At 33.1% G+C, this 20,951-nt stretch overlaps 2 protein-coding genes across 2 annotated transcripts; one reads left to right on the top strand and one right to left on the bottom strand.

The window, feature by feature from the left end:
- Positions 1-1,323: 1,323 nt before the first annotated feature.
- Positions 1,324-8,757, top strand: LOC114416316 (ammonium transporter 2-like). The gene is made up of 4 exons (XM_028381186.1): positions 1,324-2,148; positions 2,715-3,000; positions 4,095-4,198; positions 8,113-8,757. The coding sequence occupies exons 1-4, from the start codon at positions 1,507-1,509 to the stop codon at positions 8,545-8,547; spliced, it is 1,467 nt and encodes a 488-aa protein (XP_028236987.1). The 5' UTR covers positions 1,324-1,506; the 3' UTR covers positions 8,548-8,757.
- Positions 8,758-9,662: 905 nt separating this feature from the next.
- On the bottom strand, positions 9,663-19,804 carry LOC114416325 (BAG family molecular chaperone regulator 4-like). The gene is made up of 4 exons (XM_028381195.1): positions 19,565-19,804; positions 15,712-15,968; positions 12,278-12,424; positions 9,663-10,128 (listed from the first exon to the last, which is right to left on the bottom strand). Exons 1-4 carry the CDS (start codon positions 19,722-19,724, stop codon positions 9,931-9,933), a joined length of 762 nt encoding a protein of 253 aa, XP_028236996.1. The 5' UTR covers positions 19,725-19,804; the 3' UTR covers positions 9,663-9,930.
- Between the last annotated feature and the right edge of the window lie 1,147 nt (positions 19,805-20,951).

Here is a 20,951-nt window from a genome sequence, read left to right as displayed (position 1 = left end):
AAAAGATCCAAACTAAGTATCTTAACTAACTTCCAACAGCTTTTATGTTTGAATAGAGAGTGTTCAGTCTAATGTCAAATTAAAATTACTGACTTATCTTTTAAATTACTAAAATTAATTTGAAATCTGAGTTTCTCATAAAAAATATTTTTTTATATATACATTGATATGAAAATCAAATCCTCATTACATAATTAAGACATATAGTTATCTTTCAAACATAAGATCTCATATTCATAATTTTCAACTCCTATACATAGAAGACAGAAATAAAAGTTTACCAACCCACCAAAGCAAAAAGACACCTAGACATAAGGACTCACAAACTATAGTCTCATAAAAATAGGGCTGAACACTGTTTGAATGCTTAAGCAAAATCTAACTGAAACGAAATAAATCATGATATAAAAACAGTTTGATTAACTGATATATTTTTATAAAAGTGGATTTGTTCAATTTTTTGAAAACGGATCATTTTTTTTATTGGATTTAGTTTAGTTCAATTTTTTTTATTTCATAATCATATATGATTCAACATTTTTAAAGAATCAAACCGAGCAAACCTGAACCACTTTTTTAAAAACAATTTCGTTAATCAAACAATTTTTATAAAATTGCTTGATTTTGTAGATCGATTTATTTTTTTATTTTTTATTTTTACACCCTTGCATAAAAAGATCATAGGCTTGTGAGTTCAAACTAATTTAGCACCAATACCGAAATTGGTCTTACCATGGCAAGAAGTTTCTTATGCATGGAGCCAAAGTCCATGGCTTCCTTCATAAATATTATTTTCATCTTTAAATATAAGTCTCTTAATTTATATTTTTTAAGAAAATTAATTAATTTAGTTCATAACACTAAATGAGAAAATGCATTTATCTTTTTAATTCATAGCATTTATTGTAAAGATATTTTTAAAAAGTCTTATGAAAAAAATAAACAAATTTTAAAAAATAATCTCATAAGAACAAAGGTAAATACAATTTAGTAAACTTTAATTATCCCACCTCTTCGCTCATTATGATGATAATGAAATTCTGCAAGAGTCAAGATGTATTTACCACTACTTACAATATATCTTTTAATTTTCCATCTATTTTTTTAGAAGACTTTCCATCTACTTATATTAATATTTAAAAATTTGGATTGGTTTTCTAAATAAAGAATTTCGACTAATTAACTTATGTAAAACTTATACATAAGTTAATTTTAATTTTAAACATATTTATTTTTTTATATTTTTCTCCATTAAATTCTTATAAAAAAAAAATTCACTACTTTTCAACAAATCCATGTCTCAGATAAGATATCATATTCATACTTTTCAACTCCTAAAGACAAAGACCGGAAGACATGCAAGTGTATACCAACCATCAAAGCAAAAGATATCAAGACACAAAGATTCACAAACTCCAGTTTCATAAAATGATCATATATATACACTAGTGAGTCCAAAGCTTGATTACAAAACTAAGATCTTCCAATTAAGAACTTGTGCTACCCATGGCCACTCCCACAGCATACCAAGAACACCTCCCTGCATCCCCCCACTGGCTAAACAAAGGGGACAACGCATGGCAGCTGACAGCAGCCACTCTCGTAGGTCTCCAAAGCATGCCGGGTCTGGTGATCCTCTACGCCAGCATGGTGAAGAAGAAATGGGCCGTGAACTCTGCATTCATGGCCCTCTACGCCTTTGCGGCGGTCCTAATATGCTGGGTGCTCGTTTGTCACCGAATGGCGTTCGGTGACAAACTGCTTCCCTTCTGGGGGAAGGGCGCCCCAGCACTAGGCCAGAAGTTTTTAACACACCGCGCCAAAGTCCCCGAAAGCACGCACTATTATAACAATGGTACGGTCGAAAGCGCGACTTCGGAACCGTTGTTTGCCACGGCTTCTCTTGTGTATTTTCAATTCACGTTTGCGGCTATCACGCTTATCTTGTTGGCGGGATCGGTGCTAGGAAGAATGAACATCAAGGCTTGGATGGCTTTTGTGCCTCTTTGGCTGATTTTTTCGTACACTGTTGGGGCGTTTAGTCTTTGGGGTGGTGGCTTTCTCTACCATTGGGGGGTTATTGATTACTCTGGTGGATATGTTATTCATCTTTCCTCTGGAATTGCTGGTTTCACTGCTGCTTACTGGGTACACAACCATCCTTCACTCTGTTCACAATCATTTATTAAACTTAATTGTTAAAAAAAAAAAAAAAAGAAGTTAGCAATGATGGTACAGAGATGTATTAAAATGCTGTTTTGTTGATTTGGTCAAGTGATATTTGGCATTATTGGTTGATTTGATTTTGCTGCGCTTGACATTATTGAAAATATTAATTTGGTACTTTTTAATACCAAGTTACTTGAGGAGAAACAATCTTACTTAAATTAAATAGTACTATTATGAGTTTTATACATTTCTTCATCTAAGTATTTAATCAACCGAATTTGAAATTGCATTTAACAAGTAAAATCAATTTAGCACTTCAAAATTTCATTTCATTAATTTTTGGCATCCCTAAAAAGTAAACTTGATTTCATGCTGAGAAAAAAAAAATTCTTTTCATAACTACTACTAGTAGTTTTTTTTACTATTAAAAACTAAAATATTCGATAGTGTCATCTTAAAGATATGAAAAGATGCTTAATTTATGTATATTTATGCATAAGACTGAGAATTTACTTGAAAAATCATAAAACTAAGGATGGTTTTAGGTTGGGCCAAGGTTGAAGAGTGACAGGGAGAGGTTCCCACCGAACAACGTATTGCTGATGCTTGCGGGTGCAGGGTTACTATGGATGGGGTGGTCAGGGTTCAATGGTGGAGCACCATATGCAGCCAACATTGACTCTTCCATTGCTGTGCTCAACACTAACATTTGTGCTGCCACTAGCCTCCTTGTATGGACTTCTCTTGATGTAATCTTCTTCGGCAAGCCTTCGGTGATTGGTGCTGTTCAGGGCATGATGACTGGACTCGTTTGCATCACCCCAGGAGCAGGTATTTATATGTGATTTCTTAACATCTGTTTCATCCTTATGAGTTGTAACAAAAGTTCATTATATTCATATGATGACAGTAATAACAAGATGAATAAAGAAAATTAAAACCTAGGGAATTTAAAAACAAGGAGTACTCTTTTCCACCAAAAAAAAAGAAGAGTATTAGTAATAATGTTACAGTACTCCTAAAATATTGTTTGTTATTAGTTAAAATTTATTAAAAGTTATAAAAACATCAATATAACTTATTAAATAAAATAAGATGTGAGATTTACAAAAATTTATAATTTCTTATAAATTGATATTAAGGTAATAACAAAAAATGTGTTAAAAAAGTGTGTAGCTAATATTCTTTTTTCTAATTATTTAGCTTAAGAAAATATTTTTATTTTCATTGTTACCTTTACTTTAAAGTGTCACTTGTTTTGATTTTATACTTTGCTCTTTTTTTAAAAAAAACTTCAAAAATTGAAAAATGTTTTTATAATATTTTATTTTTTATTTTCTGCTTGTGCTAATTTAATTGCTATAAAAATTGGAAAAAATATAAATATAAATATAAAAAACATTTTCTTAAACTAAACAAGCCATAAATAATATTATCTAAGTTTTAAAAGTGAATATAGATAAAATTTGATCTTTATTTTATGCATATAAAAAAACTTATCATTTTTGGCATATGTCAGAATTTTATTTGTAACTAAAGTATATTTTTAGTTTACTTGAATGTAATTCCGTTTTATTGTAATCATTTAAAAATTACTAGTTTTTTATTTCGTAAATAATTTCTATTTAATAATTATGTGACTTACCAAAGCATATCATGTCGTGACATTTTTTTTCAACTAATTTTGATATGATATTAATAAATATATGTCATGACATAAATATGAACAAAGTACGAAAGTCTAAACATTGACATAATCAATATAAGATAAAAGATTTTGAATGATTAAAAAAATTAATGATAGATGGACTAAAATATTTGAAGCAGGTATATAATTACCATCACTTCTGATGTTTAGTTGTACCGTAGTTAATTGCCAGTTGTTGACAATTAATACAAAAGGGTGATGCGGATGCAAATTGCAGGGCTTGTGCAATCTTGGGCGGCTATAGTGATGGGAATTCTATCAGGGAGCATTCCATGGGTGACCATGATGATCCTCCACAAGAAGTCAAGCCTTCTACAGAAGGTATGGTTTTTTTTTTCGTCAAAGCACCGTACTTTTCAACTTCCACAGTACACTTAACAAGACTCTTAATTTTTTTTCCATTTAGGAGAATACAAAACATTCAATTCATTTTAGGTGGATTGGAGTGGAAAGAAAAGATACGAAGAAAAAAGAAAAAAATAAAGAAAATAGTAAATCTGATAAATAATATAATGAAAACAAAAGAGAGATAAGAAGAAAATAAAATGAAAAGGGAAAAAAAGTGTTTAAACACTCAAAAGAAATTGACCCGTCAAGAGAGATAAAAAAAAAAAAAAAAGATGATGATAGATAATAAAATATGATAAAAAGAGAGAGATAGAGAGAAAGTAGGAGTGTTAATAAGGTGTTGAAATATATATAAAAACTCAAGTGTAAAGTTAAGTTTCAACCCTTAATTAATATTTTATTTGATAATATAAAATATATTTGAATTTAATTTCTAGTGTTTACTCTTGTTATTTTCATAGTTGATATGTACAGACAATTTATGATCTATCAAATTACAATATAAAATCTGTTTATATGATATATATACATTATTTAATTACTCATTTATTTAAAACGACCTTAAAAAGTGTTTTGTAAAATTGGAAAAATTTATGAGTGGGTTAATTTTAAAAATAAAGATTACATGAATGGATAGATTTTGAAAATATTACGTGCTAGAGATAAGTTGCGTTATAAAATATGATTTCTTTATAATAAATCATGTTTTAAAACATAACTTTAGAACATCACAATTTATATATATATATATAGAGAGAGAGTAGTGTTTTATTATGAGAGGTGAGAGGATTAAATAATAATCTTTAGATCAAAATAGAAGGTTCAGAATTAATTGTTAATTAAACAAGATGAGAGAAAAATTATATGTGCATCTAATATTGGCTCTCTCACGTGTAATATTTTTTCACTCATCTCGTTTAGTTAGCAATTTGATCTAAGAACTATTATTTAATTCTCTCACCTCTCATAATAAAACACTCCTCTCACCTGGTATGTCTCTCATATATATATATATATATATATATATATATATATATATATATATATATATATATATATATATAATATGCTTGAAGCCACTTTAGTATTATATTTTAAAAAAAAATCAAATAATTACTTTTGTCTTAAATGTGTAATCCCTAACAAATGCGTTCTTGAAAGATAAAAATAAAAAATTTATTTTCCAAAAGTGTAAAAACTACGCAAATATATTTGACCGTTAACTCTCGTCTGTCACCAATAATAAAATAGCATATGTGACATAAAGGGACAAATTTGTCGTCACCAACTTGGCCATATCGAATTGCCAACATGGGGATATATTTGTTATATAATATTTTGTTGATTTGTCGTCTTCCCACTCTGCTAAGAAATGCATTCCTAAAAGATAAAAATATAAAATTTAGTCTCCGAAAGTGTAAAAAGTGTGATAAATATATTCAGGCGTTAATAGTAGATTGTGACTAATTATTATAATTTGGAAAAATTTATACTAATTACAACAAATTTTTATGACAAACTCATAAATTAAATTGAGTCTTAAAGAAAAAAGAATATTATTTTTATAAACTCGTAAATATTTTTTTTATACTCTCATGTTAGATGAAAGGTTTAAGTAAAAAAAAATACTTATTGTAAAATAATATAGTTAAATTAGATCCACGATTAATTTTTAGGAAAAATTACAATTGCAATAACACTTTTAGTTTGTAAAAAACACTCATCTCCTTGGAATGATTTTTTTTAAGATTATGATTTTTTAAATGACCAATCAATAAAAAATAATTGTGTATGATATAAAAAATTAATTTAAAAATCAACACTTTTATTATAATTTGTAATTTTGATGTCACTACATATACTAATAAATATTCATATTTTATTATGAAAATTTATAAAAAAAATTAAATAAATAGTGTTTGATTAAACATAAACAATGATTTTCATATCGTTTTACAGTAACATTTCTTTTTTTTCCTTGTGTTGATAGCATTTATTCAAGAGTTAACAACCAAAAGATTGATTTTTTTTTTTTAGTTGAAAAAAAGTAAGAAGAATTCACCAAAGCAATAAAAATTCACTCTTATTGATAATATTTTGTTGCAGTTATTATAAAATTTTCAAAATTATAATAATCAGTCACATTCTACTATTAACGCTCGAATATATTTGTCTTGTATACTTTCGGAGATTAAATTTTGTACTTTCATATTTCAGGGATATATTTGTCAGTGAAATGGAAGACTAAAAGTAAAAAAAAAAATTATATGACAAATATGTCCCTATGCTCACAATTAGAAATAGTCATATTTACCATCATTTCAGTGACAAATTCGTCTCTCTGTATCACGTAAGTTATTTTATTAACGGTGATGGATGCAAGTTAACGACCGGATATATTTGTCGCATTTTTTACACCTTCGGAGACTAAATTTTGTATTTTTATTTTTTAGGGATATATTTGTCAGCGAATTACACATTCAATGATAAAAATGACTATTTATCCTAAAGAAATTACTACATTCTAAAATCATATTTTAAGACACAACTTATCCATAGCCTATAATATTTTCAAAATCTATCCATTCTTGTAATTTAAATAAATAAATAACCCACTCCTATAAATTAGCTGCAAAATTGTGATATTCTTGTATCAGTTTAGGTTTGGGTCGTTTTTGCCAAGCTTGTTTCATTAACTCTCTTTCGATGATATATTCCTGTATAAGTTTAGGTCTGGGTTGCTTTTGCTTCGCTGGTTTCATTAATTCTCATCAATAATATTAGAAAGTTAGCTAAGAAATGGACAAATTCACATGTAATCTGTTGATTTACACACTTTCCCCCCGCGAAAAGGTAAGAGCTCGGTTGGATTTGATATAAAAGATAAACATAGAAGATCGATGAATATATTAATTCTTTATCTTCAATAAAACATCTTCAAATAGGTATTATTTTAACGCATGTTTGATTTCCAGTTGAAATTATTATGATACTCACTTCAATGCAGATTAAATGAATAAAAAAAATAAAAATAGAAATAAAAGTCCTGATTTCTTTGCAGAATGATTTTTGCCTCAAAAGTCAGATTTTCAAACATGTCCTTAATTATTTAATAATAATTTCCTTCCGTTTTCCATATTGGTCAGATGGCATTTTAGTCTCCAACGATATTATTAATCCAATGCAAGTTACATAATTAATCCTACGATATCGCTGTCATATCGTGAAATGAATTCTCAACCACACTTCTTAATCATATCTATTGCATCTCCATCAAACAAATTACATGAGTTGCTACATATAAAATTTTATAATTTTTTTACACTTCTCAAATATACATGACAGTTAACTCACTCATCTGTATTTTCTTATTTATTTATTTTAATTTCAATTTAATATATTTATATGTTATTTGTATAAATAATTAATACATATATAATGATTTTCAATTACCTATATTTCCACTTCAAAATTTAAAATGGAAAGAAAAAGCCTGAACCTTTTTAAATAAATATACAATAATTTTCATTAAATATTTTATAATACATGAAGAAATACTATGTAATAATAATTTAAATAAATAAAACAAATTTTACATCAATATTTTTGAAAATATACGAACACTTACAAAGTAACCTATTATTAAAATACAACCACTAAGTGCATGCATCAAGTCATATAGACATATAATGGGAGGCCAAGATGATGGGTTCAACAATAATTACTAGGATAAAATCAAATACATATTATAATTTTGGGATCATACCTACTCAACTTCACAAAAATAGGATAATGCCCCATTTGAATATTCTGTTTTTACCGTATCACTAATAGTTACATTGAATTTATACTATGTTCTTACCATTTTGTGAATATACAATTCACAGGTAGATGATACCTTAGGAGTGTTCCACACACACGCTGTGGCTGGCCTATTGGGTGGCCTCCTCACAGGTCTCTTAGCAGAACCTCAGCTTTGTAGGCTCATATTGCCAGTGACCAACTCAAGGGGTGCCTTCTATGGTGGCAGTGGTGGCATTCAACTTTTTAAGCAATTAGTGGCAGCATGTTTTATAGCTGGATGGAACTTGGTCTCGACCACACTGATTCTTCTGACCATACAGTTGTTCATACCCTTGAGGATGCCAACCGAGCAGCTCGAGATCGGCGACGATGCCATCCACGGCGAAGAAGCATATGCTCTTTGGGGTGATGGTGAAAAATATGACCCAACCAGGCATGGATCCTCAAGAGTGGAAAAAACTTCAGCTTCGCCCCGTGTTAATGTAACTGGAGCAAGGGGTGTGACCATAGATTTATGATTCATGTAGATATAGCTCTCTATAGTAGGAGTGTTATGGGCAAAATATGAATGAATGCTCGTTCCTGTGTACGTTTGCTATTATAATAGGCAATGTAAATTGTACTGGCAATCAATTCACTCATGTCCAAAGCTGGGAGATGTAAGTGGATTGGATGGTCAAAGAAGGAAAGAGGGGGAAAAAATCACGGATCCGATCTTCTTTGCTAACCAAAAATTAACATTTTAATAAATTAATATTTGCTGGAAAAAAAAAAAAAAAAAACTCATACCCAAAGCTATTGACATTTGACTCTGGTATGACAGCGACTAGGGATTATTTTAGAAGGTAAAATATGTCAATCTGAGTGACTATAGAATCAGATGAAGTCCTGAACAAAGCTAAATGTGCATCATGCTACTTTTGGTTTGCTTTATAAACCTTATATACTTTGGTGATGGGGGTTTGAGTGGACGATGCAAACTGAAAGAAAATACAATTTATTACAACAAAAGCGTAGTTCCTCTGTTTGAGAGTTTGAAGCGTATTAACGCATTCTTGATTATTACAATTTATTAACCTTCTTTAACTATTGAATAATCTTTGATTATGGCTGTCTCTTTGTACCTGAGATTTTAAAAGTATTTATTGGTAATACTAATATCATCTTAAAGCGTAGTTCATTTGTGGGTTGATGGTCTTCTAGAACATTTTGATAATTTGGCATTATATCATTTGAGTATGCAACGTTTGCTAAGGATAGCAAACCTAAAGCTATTCAATTTTGTCTAAAATAAGATAAAGGCTTAAGTCAATAGAGATTAGGAAATATATTTCAAGCTTCACACCAATCATAAAGGCAGATCTGAAAGTCATTGGAACCACTATACCCACTATCACAATGTTCACAAGCAACTATAATTTAAAACCATGGTCCCATGTTCCCGTGGTTCAAAGGATACCGTAGTCACTGGTCAGTGAAACAAAGCTTATTAAATTGTTTTAGTCCTGCAGGTGGTTGATGTTTGAGGCAGTGCAGCTCATGCAGAACACGAAATAAAAAGTTTTTAAAATATTTAATTTAAAATGAACGCCTCCAATAAAAACATAAATTATGAACAACTTTGCAAACAGAAGACAAACCAAATGATCGGAAGATGCAATAATATATTCAAGTAACAAGAATACAATTTGGTTTACATATTTTGCCTAAAAATAAGTGCACGAGATAGATCAAACATATGCAACTTTACCTCAGCGGAGAGAACATTTCTGCAATTAAAATTTCAGCCTACCATATCACAAGGCAACATCGTTGTGCCAAGACCTCTAATATGATGAAGGGCCAGTAATATGATGTTGTACAACATTTATAACTTAGATGTTCCAAAAACGGTTTCCGAGCTAATCAAACCGCTCCCATTCTTGAGTTACTTTTGTGGAAGACGGGTTATCGGATGGAGCATCCAAGCTTTCCATTCCAGAGTCAAAGGTTTCCCATTGGGTTGTTACTTTGACAGCATTGCTACTGTTGCTAAAAGGGTTGGCGTTCCTTGCCTTTAGAGAATCTAATTTATCCACAAGGTTCTGCACACGATTCACCTATTCAATGGTGGAAAAGCTTGTGTCAGTCCGTCACAGCAATAATCCATATAATTGCATTTCCACAAGAAATGAGCATTTGTGTGTTATAATTTTAAGAAGCAGTTTGTGAACAGATGGTGCAATTTACTACACATTACTACCAAAATGGGAAGGACAGTATTTCCAACATTATACAAATACATTTCTTCACTCCAAGTAAAGAAAATGGCTAGGAAGAAGTTGATCAAGAAATTAACACTGTCAAATAACACATTTCAAGTTTCAACTTCCCGAGGCACATCACTACGACTTACTAGTGATACTCCAATCTAATGTCATATTAACATTTTATTTGATACTCCAATCTATATGTATTAAAAGGTCAAGAAACATCTAAAAATGAAAATCATGAAATATAAGTGAAAGAAAAATCAGTAGAATTTCATACATGATAATAGTTTCTCAAACAATAAATGAAACACTTTCCCAACAATGATTATCAACAAGATACATTGTTCCTATGCTTACATATATAGAGAAGGAAAACCTCACATGCACAGATACTAAGAAATCACACAAAAGGGAGAAAGAAATCTTTCATATGCAAACAATGTTGTGCCATTTTGTTGGACCAAGGTTTCTAACTTTGTCAATTCTTTGTAATGATAACAAACATATTGTCCTTAAAGACTGAGTTGCTTGATTCATACCAAAATTCTTAATGCCAGAATATTGTTGAATTTTAATATACGAATGTAATTGAAAGTCAAGATAATAAAAAATGCATAATGGACTCATGAAGTGATTTTAAGATTTCTAAAGTTTAATCAATGAAGAAGGCCTCATGTAAATCAAATGATTCAAAAAACAATCCTTAGATGAGAGCTATTGTTGAAGCCCAAAACTAACGAAGAATTACTCAAGAAGTTGGTTGACAAACAAATCCAAGATCAGATAATTAATGAAAACATTTATGTTCCAGAATCTTCTAAAAGAAATTAGTGAGGCCTAAGTTTGTTCTGCAAAATTTTAGAAGCAAAAGGGCCAGGACAGGATGGCTCGTTTAAGGACATTCACCATCTTGCTTGAGAACAAAACACCATTTCCAGATGGACCAGCTCTTATGTCACTTTGCCCAAAATTTCTTTAATGACACCATTCTTTAAGAGAAAACAGAAGAGAAAAGGAAGAAAAAACTGAACAAAAATTGGAACAAAACAAGAGTTATTTGTGCTTTTCTGGAGTATTCTCTTGTACTTAAGTCATACTTACATTGGCTTATCCACTCTATGTATAGAAAGATTTTTGCGAGGTTATCTTCTGTTCGTAAAACAGTAAAACTGCTATGTGGATGTTGTTGTTCTAGCTTGCAGAGTCTACTGTTGAAGAAAAATATTTGATACCAGCTTGGAGAGACAATGATTGAAGAAAAGTAACATTAATTAGCTTGGAGAGGCTAGATGAATCAAAGAATCTTAGGTATTGCTAGATGACCCTTACCTTTAAATTTCCATTTCTATTGCTGTTTGTGGTAGCTGTGATAAAAATCCACAAGTATTCTGGTTACTGAACTTCTATTGAGATCAAAAACAATCTTTCCAAAGTATTTCAGAGACAAATACCAGAGCTACAGCTCATCAGAGAATTCCTATTCTCTGCCCAACTCAATGAATAATAATCAACCTAGAAAATGCTTCACGCCATGCATCACCCCAGCCATATAACCTCAGTCACACAAACTCTGTCTCTCTGCCATGTCATTCAAATAACTACCCCAGCCCCCTTTCCATTTCTTGTTACCTATCAATTTGAACTACCAATTTATCAAGCTGACTAATGATTTATAAGCCACCTGGTCTCTGAGCAAAAGAGGCTTCTTTTGGACAAAGACTTGTTGCAACTCACTTTCTCAAGTCTTCTTTTATCAATACATTGTTTTCAATGAAAACTTATCTCAAGGAAGAACTTGAAGTGCTATGCATCTTGGTGGAAAAACACTTCACAAAATTCCAATCACTGCTTCACAATTTATATAGTAAAATTAAGGGACGTTGTTGGGCATGACTGACCAATACATAAGATTGCATGAAATAGAGTGGGAAAAGACAACAATAACAGACATATATTTCAAAATTCAACTTTGCAACTGTAATATCATAAATACTACCTCAGCTTTTCTCTGCAACTTTGCTTCACCTTCAGCCTCAATACCATCCAGTTTCAGCAATTGACTCATAAGCAGCTCTGTCAGCACAAGAAACTCTTTCTCGGATGCTTTGTTCCCCCCATTAATAGCTACTTCTATGGAAGTCACCTGAAAAATTAAAATAATTAATACATTCATTCTCTAACTGATATGATAACAGTGTTTTACTGTTGGGTGTCAAAGTAGACCACGCCTCATGTCTATTTATAACACGGAAAAAGGAATCAGTATTGATTATAAGATTAATCAATTGCTGATTAATTGGAAATAGAATAACTAATAATGAATACAATATCAGGAATAATATCTACACGTAATGTCACACTCCCTCAAGCTGGAGCATATATGTGATATGAACCAAGCTTGTCACAAATTTGATAAACCCGATAAAAAACGAAAGGCAATTCTAGTCATGTGGTTGCACCAAATAAACATGGCTTGATGGCAACCAATGAAGGTCCGTAGTGATGATGAGTACTGTTCACCCATAAATAAAGAGCAAAGAGGTCCCTAAAAGCAGCATGTAGGTTTGAGCTTAACTCAATCCCAAAAGCTAACTCATAAAGTGAGAGTAGTCTCTCATTTATATATTTTATCTTGGTCTTTATCTCTACCCGATGTGAGTTTTTTCCAATACACCCACTCACGTCCAATACTGCTGGGCTTGGTGCGTGGGTGACCGGTATAATGGATCTAAAATAGACTTTAATACCATGCAAATTTCAGAAACACCTAGTCCTATAAATGATCTCCATTGCCTGATTCAGATATCATGCAAATTGAGTCTCATATTCACCAAGGCGGGTCTCCATGTGGTATTTCATCTTGTTAAGGTGGATATCCAAGTGATCTTTCAACTCGCTAATAGAATTATAAACCTCATCCCACTATAGCATGAAAATTAGGCATTGATGGGGGAGGCTGCTGCTGAGGAACATGCTGAGGCTCCTGCTGCCCATCACATAAAAATCGAGCCTTGATGGAGGAGGTTGTTGCTGATGAGGAAAATGCTGAAGATCCTACAGCTCATCTTCCTCTGCAGCTTGTCCTCAATCAAGACATAACGATCACCCTTGAGGCGAATAATGTCGTACGAGCACAAAGTCTCACTCTTAATGTATAGCATGCAAATGCAGTTATCAACATTGAGATAATCGTTGACACCATAGTGTTTCGACATTCAGGTGAAGAACGAGTTAAAAGAAATGCCCCCTTGGGTATTTTCTGATATTCTTCCCTATCTGATTGCAATGCTGGATGAACATGAATCTAGGGTTGCAATGATGGCCAGAAAACATGCACCACAACAAGAACAAATCCTTAAGGGTGACTGTAACTGTAGTTTTCGAGCGTCCGCGGATTGTCCCAAAAATCCACCTATGTGCTAGCCTCAGAGCTACATCTTTGATGTCAATGTCCTTTGAATACTTCAGTACATTGGGGTTATACACCTCTAATCCCATAATTTCCTTCCAGAATGCCTGCTTATCAAAAGTAGAAGGTGGTGCCTTCAAACCCTCAATGCGGATAGACTCATGAGTCTTGAATCCCATGTAGATGTTGAAATATGTCAGTGTCATTCGATGGTTGTCCCTCATCAAATAAAAGCACACCATATCATCAACATCATCTTGCTTTGCTCTTGTCAAGAGTACATGCTACCATGAACTACAACATGAGATGTGAGTAGGCAAACTCATTAATAGCTGCTACGTGCTCCCAACCAATGGCCGAAATATAAGCGTAAACCCTTTCACGAATGTGATGACAATCAAGAGTCACATTGTCCAGGAGTAGGCTGGGCCAATGTTGGAAAGAGGTCAGCTCGTGACAATCCACATGTTTCTAAGGCTGGTTTGAAGTGAATGGGGGTAGATGGACTTGAGGGGCTGGTGGTGGCAACAGTGCTAGTAGCTCAATCTTAGGATGAGGCTGAGGATCACACACGATAAGAAGCTTTAAAATGAAGTCACGTAGGCGGTGCAATTTTCGGTGTTGTTCGTCGACTCTTCATAGCTCGAATGGAAAAACACTGCAACTTCAACGATGATCTCAATGTTGATAACCGCATTTCCATGATTGTTATGTCTTGATTGAGGACAAGCTACATGAGGATGAGTCGCAGAAGCACCAAGAGGACGAGCAGCAAAAGCCCCAACATGTTCCTCATCAACAATAGCCTCTCCCATCAATGCTCAATTTTCATGTGGACGAGCAACAAGAGACTCAACATGTTCCTCGGCAGCAGTAGCCTCCCCCATTAATGCCTAATTTTCATGCTATGCAGGATGATTGTATTAAAAGGTTGAAAGACCAGACGGATATCCACCGTAATGAGATCAAAGACCACATGGAGACCCGCCTTGGTGAATATGATACTCAATTTGCATGATATCTAAATCAAGTCCATGGAGATCATTTATAGGACTAGGTGCTTCTAAAATTTGCATGGTATCAGAATCTATCCTAGATCCATTAAACGGTGTGTATCAGACCACATGAAATACTCTTATTTATAATGAATGAAGTTTACAAAATAAGGAAACAAAATAATGAGTAATAATGGGCATAATCCCTATCTTATTATTTTATTACTCATTATTTTGTACATCAATAGATATAATATAATAAATCTGTTCAGCCTAAAAACCAAGAACTCCAGGTGTTGTGCTCTACTACATTCTCAATTATTTACTTTTCTTTTATTTGCATTGTAAAATAGACCATTGTTTTGCTATTTTGCAGTACAAAGTACATTCCATTTTGTCTTGTTCATTATAAATAAGAGTATTTCGGGTGGTCTAATACACACAACAGTAAATAATTCTTACATGGTATCAAAGCCTATCCTAATGATCTGTTGTTTGGCCTATCGTGTAGCAGACCACCATCCCACATCGACTAGTGATGAGGCCATAATAGTTTATATAAGTGGGGGACAATTCTTACCTTATAAGTCAGTTTTGTAAGGTTGAGTTAGACCCAAATGGTATCAGAGCAGGTTATTCTTGACAGAGGCATAACGAAACGACAACCTATGTCCACATTCTGGTGGACCTCTCTACTTTTCTTCCTATTTCCAACAACCTATTTCCACATTTTGGTGGACCTCTTTGTTTGTCGTCCTTCTTCCGCTGTCATTTTTCAGTTTTTCTAGTGACTTTTTCCTATCAATTTCACTGTATTTCCAATGACCTTTTCGGCCAACAATTTGCAAATCTGAACTGCCTTTCGCCCATTATTACTCTTGTTTTATTTCCTTATTTTGTAAACCTCATTCATTATAAATAAGAGTATTTTGTGTGCTCTGATATACACAATAGTAAATAATTCTTACAAATACGTTTCTACTTTCTAAAAAAAGTATAGTACTTATAATTCAAACACATGCTCACCCTATTTGAGAGCTTGTCCACCTCAGCTCTAACACCAGCAATAGCCTCAAAAGCTTTAGACATTACGTTTTGTTTTCTGGTTTCCTCAAGTTTCCTCTCTTTGCTAGCAGTGCCCTCCAAAAGCAAAAGCTTTGACTTATCCTTTACACCTTCAAGGTGCAAATGTAGGTTATCACCCTTTTCTATCCCTCTGAAGAAAAGTCGTTGCTCTACAGGCTCTAAACCAGTTTTATTGACAAGGAGTTTCTTAACATCCCCTGTCATTGAAAATCCAAAATAGATAAATACATATATCAACGAAAACAGAGTACATTCTATTCCTATAGTACTTACTATATGACACTATTAAAATAGGCACCAATTTCCTCAAGCATATTCCAGACAAAGAAATGATCAAAATCATAATGCAGGACAATTTTAATTTGATATTAAGTATGAAAAAAAGTAGGAAAAAAATGCTTTCCTTCCTTTCTTTTCCTTCAAAGAAGAGTCAATGCTCTTCAGGCACCAAACCAGTTTTTCACAAGCAATTCCTATTGGAGGAATGCGAGCTACTCTCTCTCTAGCACTCTTTTTAATGCTCTCTTTGATTGATTGAAATTTATTGAAAATCACTAATTTTGGTTGACCCCACATCTAAATCAGGAGAAAAAAATCATTAAATGATGAGTGGGACCCACCAAAGTTGGTGATTTTTAACAAATTTCAGTCAATCACAAAGAGTGTTGGAAAGAGAATGTTATAGAGCATGTCACTAGCATTTCTCTTCCTAACAACCCTGTTAGGAAAACACATGTACCATTGAAAGAATATGTTCAACCACAGGGGAAAGGACTGTGATAAGTATGATGTGGGTCCACACAGCTCACATGACAGGTAGAATAGAAGGGCAGACTCAGTTACTTGGGGGCAATAAAAAAGACAGGGTGGAGAGGAGAGCCAAGCAAGAACTGAGTGCAGGATAAGATCGGATTATAGGTCTCTTGAATGACCTGAGTTATCATTTCTTCTCTTACATATTGAGAGCTTCCATTATCTTTCTATTTGTTACGGGAGAATCTATTTCCGTAAATTTGTTGCAGTGTTTCCTCTCCATTATCCTTTTTCTAATTGGGCAAAGCTCCTATAAAGTGAGTATGTCTCTTAAATGTCCAAGTAAGGGCAAGTCCATCTTGATTTAATTTTAAGTACAATGTGATCTTAACCCACTAAACTTCAAGGGTAAATACATCCTTATTTGCTCTTCGGAGATAAGTTTTTCAACTGGAAATTATTCACACTCTCCTGTATTCAAAACAGTGTTGTTAAATGGCGGCCATGGCGGCGCCATGGCGGAGTTGCGTAGCGGTTTTCTGAAAAAACGCCACCGAATAGCGGTGGCGTGACGGGTTAAAGATGGCGGCCGCCATAGCCATGGCGGCCATGGCGGATGTGGCGGGGAGGCGGAAAATGGCGGAATTTTTTTTTTTGTCCGCGGTAGGAGTTGGGCTGACCCGACCCAACCCTACCCGGAAACTTAATGAAAACCATGACCCCCCCCCCCTACCTTTCAGAACGCTGCTGCAACCCTCGAAGCTTCAACACAGCGCGACCTCGGAACCAGCCACGACCCCTGCAACCAGCCTCGGAACCAGCCGCGCGTGACCCGCTGCACACAGCAGCCAGCAGCGACGACCCATGGCGTGAACGGCGGCGACGAGCACGGCAGCGACGAGCATGGCGTGAACGACGGCGACGCGAACGGAGAAGACGACCCAGAACCGCGACCTCGACTTATACTGGTGGGTGGGCCAAAGCCTTTTTTTTGTTTTTGCTGCTTGACACCCCTTTTTTATGTCTGCAACTTTTTTTTCCGTTTTTCTATTTGACACCCCCCTTTTGCTTTCGACAGTCCCATTTTTAATTTTTTTTTCTATTTGACACCACAATTTTTTTTTTCTGTTCAGTCCTCTTTTAAATGGCTGAACCATCATCCTCTTTAATGAGTTTATTTGGTGTTGGTACTTGATTATTGTATGAACTCATGAAACTTTTTTAGTTTATTTGAATGCAATCCTTTGTTTTTTTCAATTTCAATGAGTTTATATATATGTTTTTTTTTTTTTTTGGTCCGCCATGACTTCCGCCATTTTCCGCTACGCCATCCGCCATATTTTTATGGCGGATTTTTTACTTTCCGCCATGAACCGCCATCCGCCATTAACAACATTGATTCAAAATCTGGGTTTCTATCAATATTCTGTAGTATTATATGTCATTTCTAAGTCAACCATCAACTTCCTTGAACATATTCTAGAAGACGAAATAAGCAATATTGTGATGCAGGATAAGGCTCCAAACAGAATGAAAATTGTACAAAAGAAAGACAGGCTAGACATAGAAATGAGAAAATCCACTCCCCGGAGAATAACTATAATCTGCAAAAAAATTTGGAATTATGTTTTTCATCCAAATAACACAGGAAATATAAATAGTAATGACCATAATCACAACACTTTTAGTTAACTTTGAACAAGTGTCAAATGGAAGCTAACAAGCAAATTAATTTGCATCATGTTCACCGAAGAAACGAAATTAAAAATTTATGCAAAATTGCAATTAAAGTTCAGGAATGAATTTGGAACCAAAGGAAAACTACAAGATTTTAAAATAGTTTACCCAGAAGTAAATCATCCAATAGTCTGCTGACTCTGTTACTGAGAAACTAGAATTACATGCATGAGTGTGCCTAAAACTTGTTCATGGCATATGATAACCATTCCCAATAATAAAGTTTTCAATTTTAACTGACACTTGTTATAACTTACAAGGAATGACTTTAATCCACCTATTTCTAAAAAACCAAAATCACAGCACCATAACAACAGAAGCAAGTGGATTTTGAATCTTCTGGTAGTGAATTTTCATTCTTTCTTAAGAAGCTATAACAATCCTGTAGTATTCCTTGGTTAGAACTTAGAATATTCATTTCAGCATCATAATTCTCACCAGTTACTTGCACTTACCCAAAGCTAATAACGTTACAAATACAGAGCTTACTATTCACAATCAAGATTCCTATGCAGAATAATAATTCTTTAAAAAAAAATAGATTACAACCAATGTAACTATATCATAGAACATTTTCCATGTAAAATTAGAAAATAGTTACATGAAATGACTACATATTCTCACTACCTTCAACTAACTATGCGAAAAAACTCCACTTTTTCAGTAACAAAATTCAATCTTTTCCTTTCAAAAAGTTCAAGAGTTTATTAATTGGGTAAAGCGCCATTTAGTATCTGAAAGTGTAAAGCACTCTCATATTAGTTCCTAAAAGTAAGAAAAATCAAAATAAGTCCCATTTCACTTTAGTCCCTAAACTTAACTAGTAATTGTCACTGTAGTCCTTAAAATTATATGTTACGATAATATTACTAATTAAATCACAAACTTTTTGTATTTTTTTTTTAACTAAAGTGACAACGCCTCATACTTTTCAGCACCAAATTTACTATTTACCCTTGTTAATTAGGATCTTGAACATTCCCATACATTTATCAATAAAAGATTAAAAGTTCCCTAAACTCCACCAATGTCTCTTTAACACGTGTCACTTGAAGATCAAACCCTATTCCAGAAATTCCTAATTGTTTTCCCTTGACGCACAATTTTTTTTTAATCTGTTGAACAAGCAATTCCAGAATATCTCCAAACCGAGAGTGAAAGACTAATCCCTCAAATTTCTGAGAACGCACACCAAACTCATCATATTCAAGTCCAATAAAAAAACCAACAATACAAATTATTAAATTCGATAATACATAATAATATCAAAGAGGTATCACGGATTGAAAGAGAGAAACCTAACCAAAAGTTGATTGGGCCGGGAGGTGGAACTCGTGTTGAGAGGATCCGTGCATAACATTGATCTTGATCGTGGGCCGGGGCCCACTATCACCACCACTGTCGCTCTCGGCGGGCCTCGTCTCCGGTGGGATTTTGCCGGCGGAGTCTGTGGCGTTACTCATCTAAAGGGGAGAAGAAAAAGAAAAATTTGCGATGTAGTGCGGACACTGGACTGAACTTGACCAGAGGCACAGGTTATTGTTGATTGAGGTAGTTGATATCGAGGGTTAAGAAGACACGAGAGTTCTAACGCTGGCTTCATAGACGTTGATTTGTCCATGTCATTCACTTTTCTGTCTTTTAATATCATATTAGATTAGATTAGATTAAGATTAGAATTAGATATTAGCTACAATGAAATATTTCTTTGACTTATAAAAACAAGCAGCAGTCAAAAAAGAAAAAACAATTGATCATTTTAAATTTTGGTATTTTAAATTTAGATTTATTTTTTAGTTCTTGAATTTCGAAGATTACTCTTTTTAGTCCTTTTACTGCGTGTATCAAACAAAAAAATGATAAATTTGTAATTTGTGATTACTTTTAACTACCAAAATTTAATTTTTAATTTAAATATTAAAATATAATTTCTAGAAAATATAAAACCTTCACATATTATAGAAAAAAAACATCAACATTCACAAATACAGATCAAGATCATCATAAAATTGTAGAAGGGCAATATATGTTTCCAATTAAGCAAAAGTTAATATTTAATAATCAAAACAAAATCAACCATCAAGCATACTATATATTATAACTAATATGGTAACCACATTACATTTGGCACTACAAATAAAAAAATGAACAAATAAAAACCTGAAACTCAAATAATTTTCCAACATCATAACTATGCAAAACGAGGATATAAAATTGTAAGCATCGCATAGAGAAACAAAATTTAAATCAAGAAATTAGCTTAGCATTTACCTTTCACTTCAGCCCTTACAAGCAGAAGACAAGGGATTTAAGATAATTGACGGTGTTATTGGGGAATAGGTTGGTGACTGCAACTTTGATGACTTTGGAGATGACGATAAACATCTCCTTTTTTTGACATTGAGGTGGTTGACGCTCGAGTTCAACTTAAAAATATATTTGCAAGTTGAACTTAAAAATACAAAGCCATCATTTCCATTTTTGAGTGCAAACTGGCTTAGCCATGGATTTTAGCTTGGTCAAATGTTAGTTTTCATTCTTCTTAAATTTTTGTTGTCCAAGCCGATCCTTTTGGATCTTTGGTATTCCAAACTTGCTCTCGAAGATATTTCTTTCATTTTAAATCTTTTATCTATAAAAAAAAAAAAGATGGGATAAATTACTATAAAGTAGCTATAAAATTAAAATAT

Source organism: Glycine soja, chromosome 1 (genome assembly GCF_004193775.1).
Source record: "Glycine soja cultivar W05 chromosome 1, ASM419377v2, whole genome shotgun sequence".
In the NCBI taxonomy this organism is placed as follows: Eukaryota; Viridiplantae; Streptophyta; class Magnoliopsida; order Fabales; family Fabaceae; genus Glycine; species Glycine soja.
Note: the sequence above shows the minus strand (reverse complement) of the source record. Positions and strands in the feature narration are given on the sequence as shown.

Bases quoted from the DNA above. Each gene is read 5' to 3' on its own strand.
- LOC114416325 (XM_028381195.1), bottom strand. From the start codon at position 19,724: ATGAGTAACGCCACAGACTCCGCCGGCAAAATCCCACCGGAGACGAGG. The intron at 15,969-19,564 runs GTTAGGTTTCTC...TTTCAATGACAG, and splicing joins CCCGGCCCAATCAACTTTTG to GGGATGTTAAGAAACTCCTT. The intron at 10,129-12,277 runs GTAGTATTTATG...ACCATTGAATAG, and splicing joins AGTTGCAGAGAAAAGCTGAG to GTGAATCGTGTGCAGAACCT.
- LOC114416316 (XM_028381186.1), top strand. From the start codon at position 1,507: ATGGCCACTCCCACAGCATACCAAGAACACCTCCCTGCATCCCCCCAC. The intron at 2,149-2,714 runs GTACACAACCAT...GGATGGTTTTAG, and splicing joins GTTTCACTGCTGCTTACTGG to GTTGGGCCAAGGTTGAAGAG. The intron at 3,001-4,094 runs GTATTTATATGT...TGCAAATTGCAG, and splicing joins TTGCATCACCCCAGGAGCAG to GGCTTGTGCAATCTTGGGCG.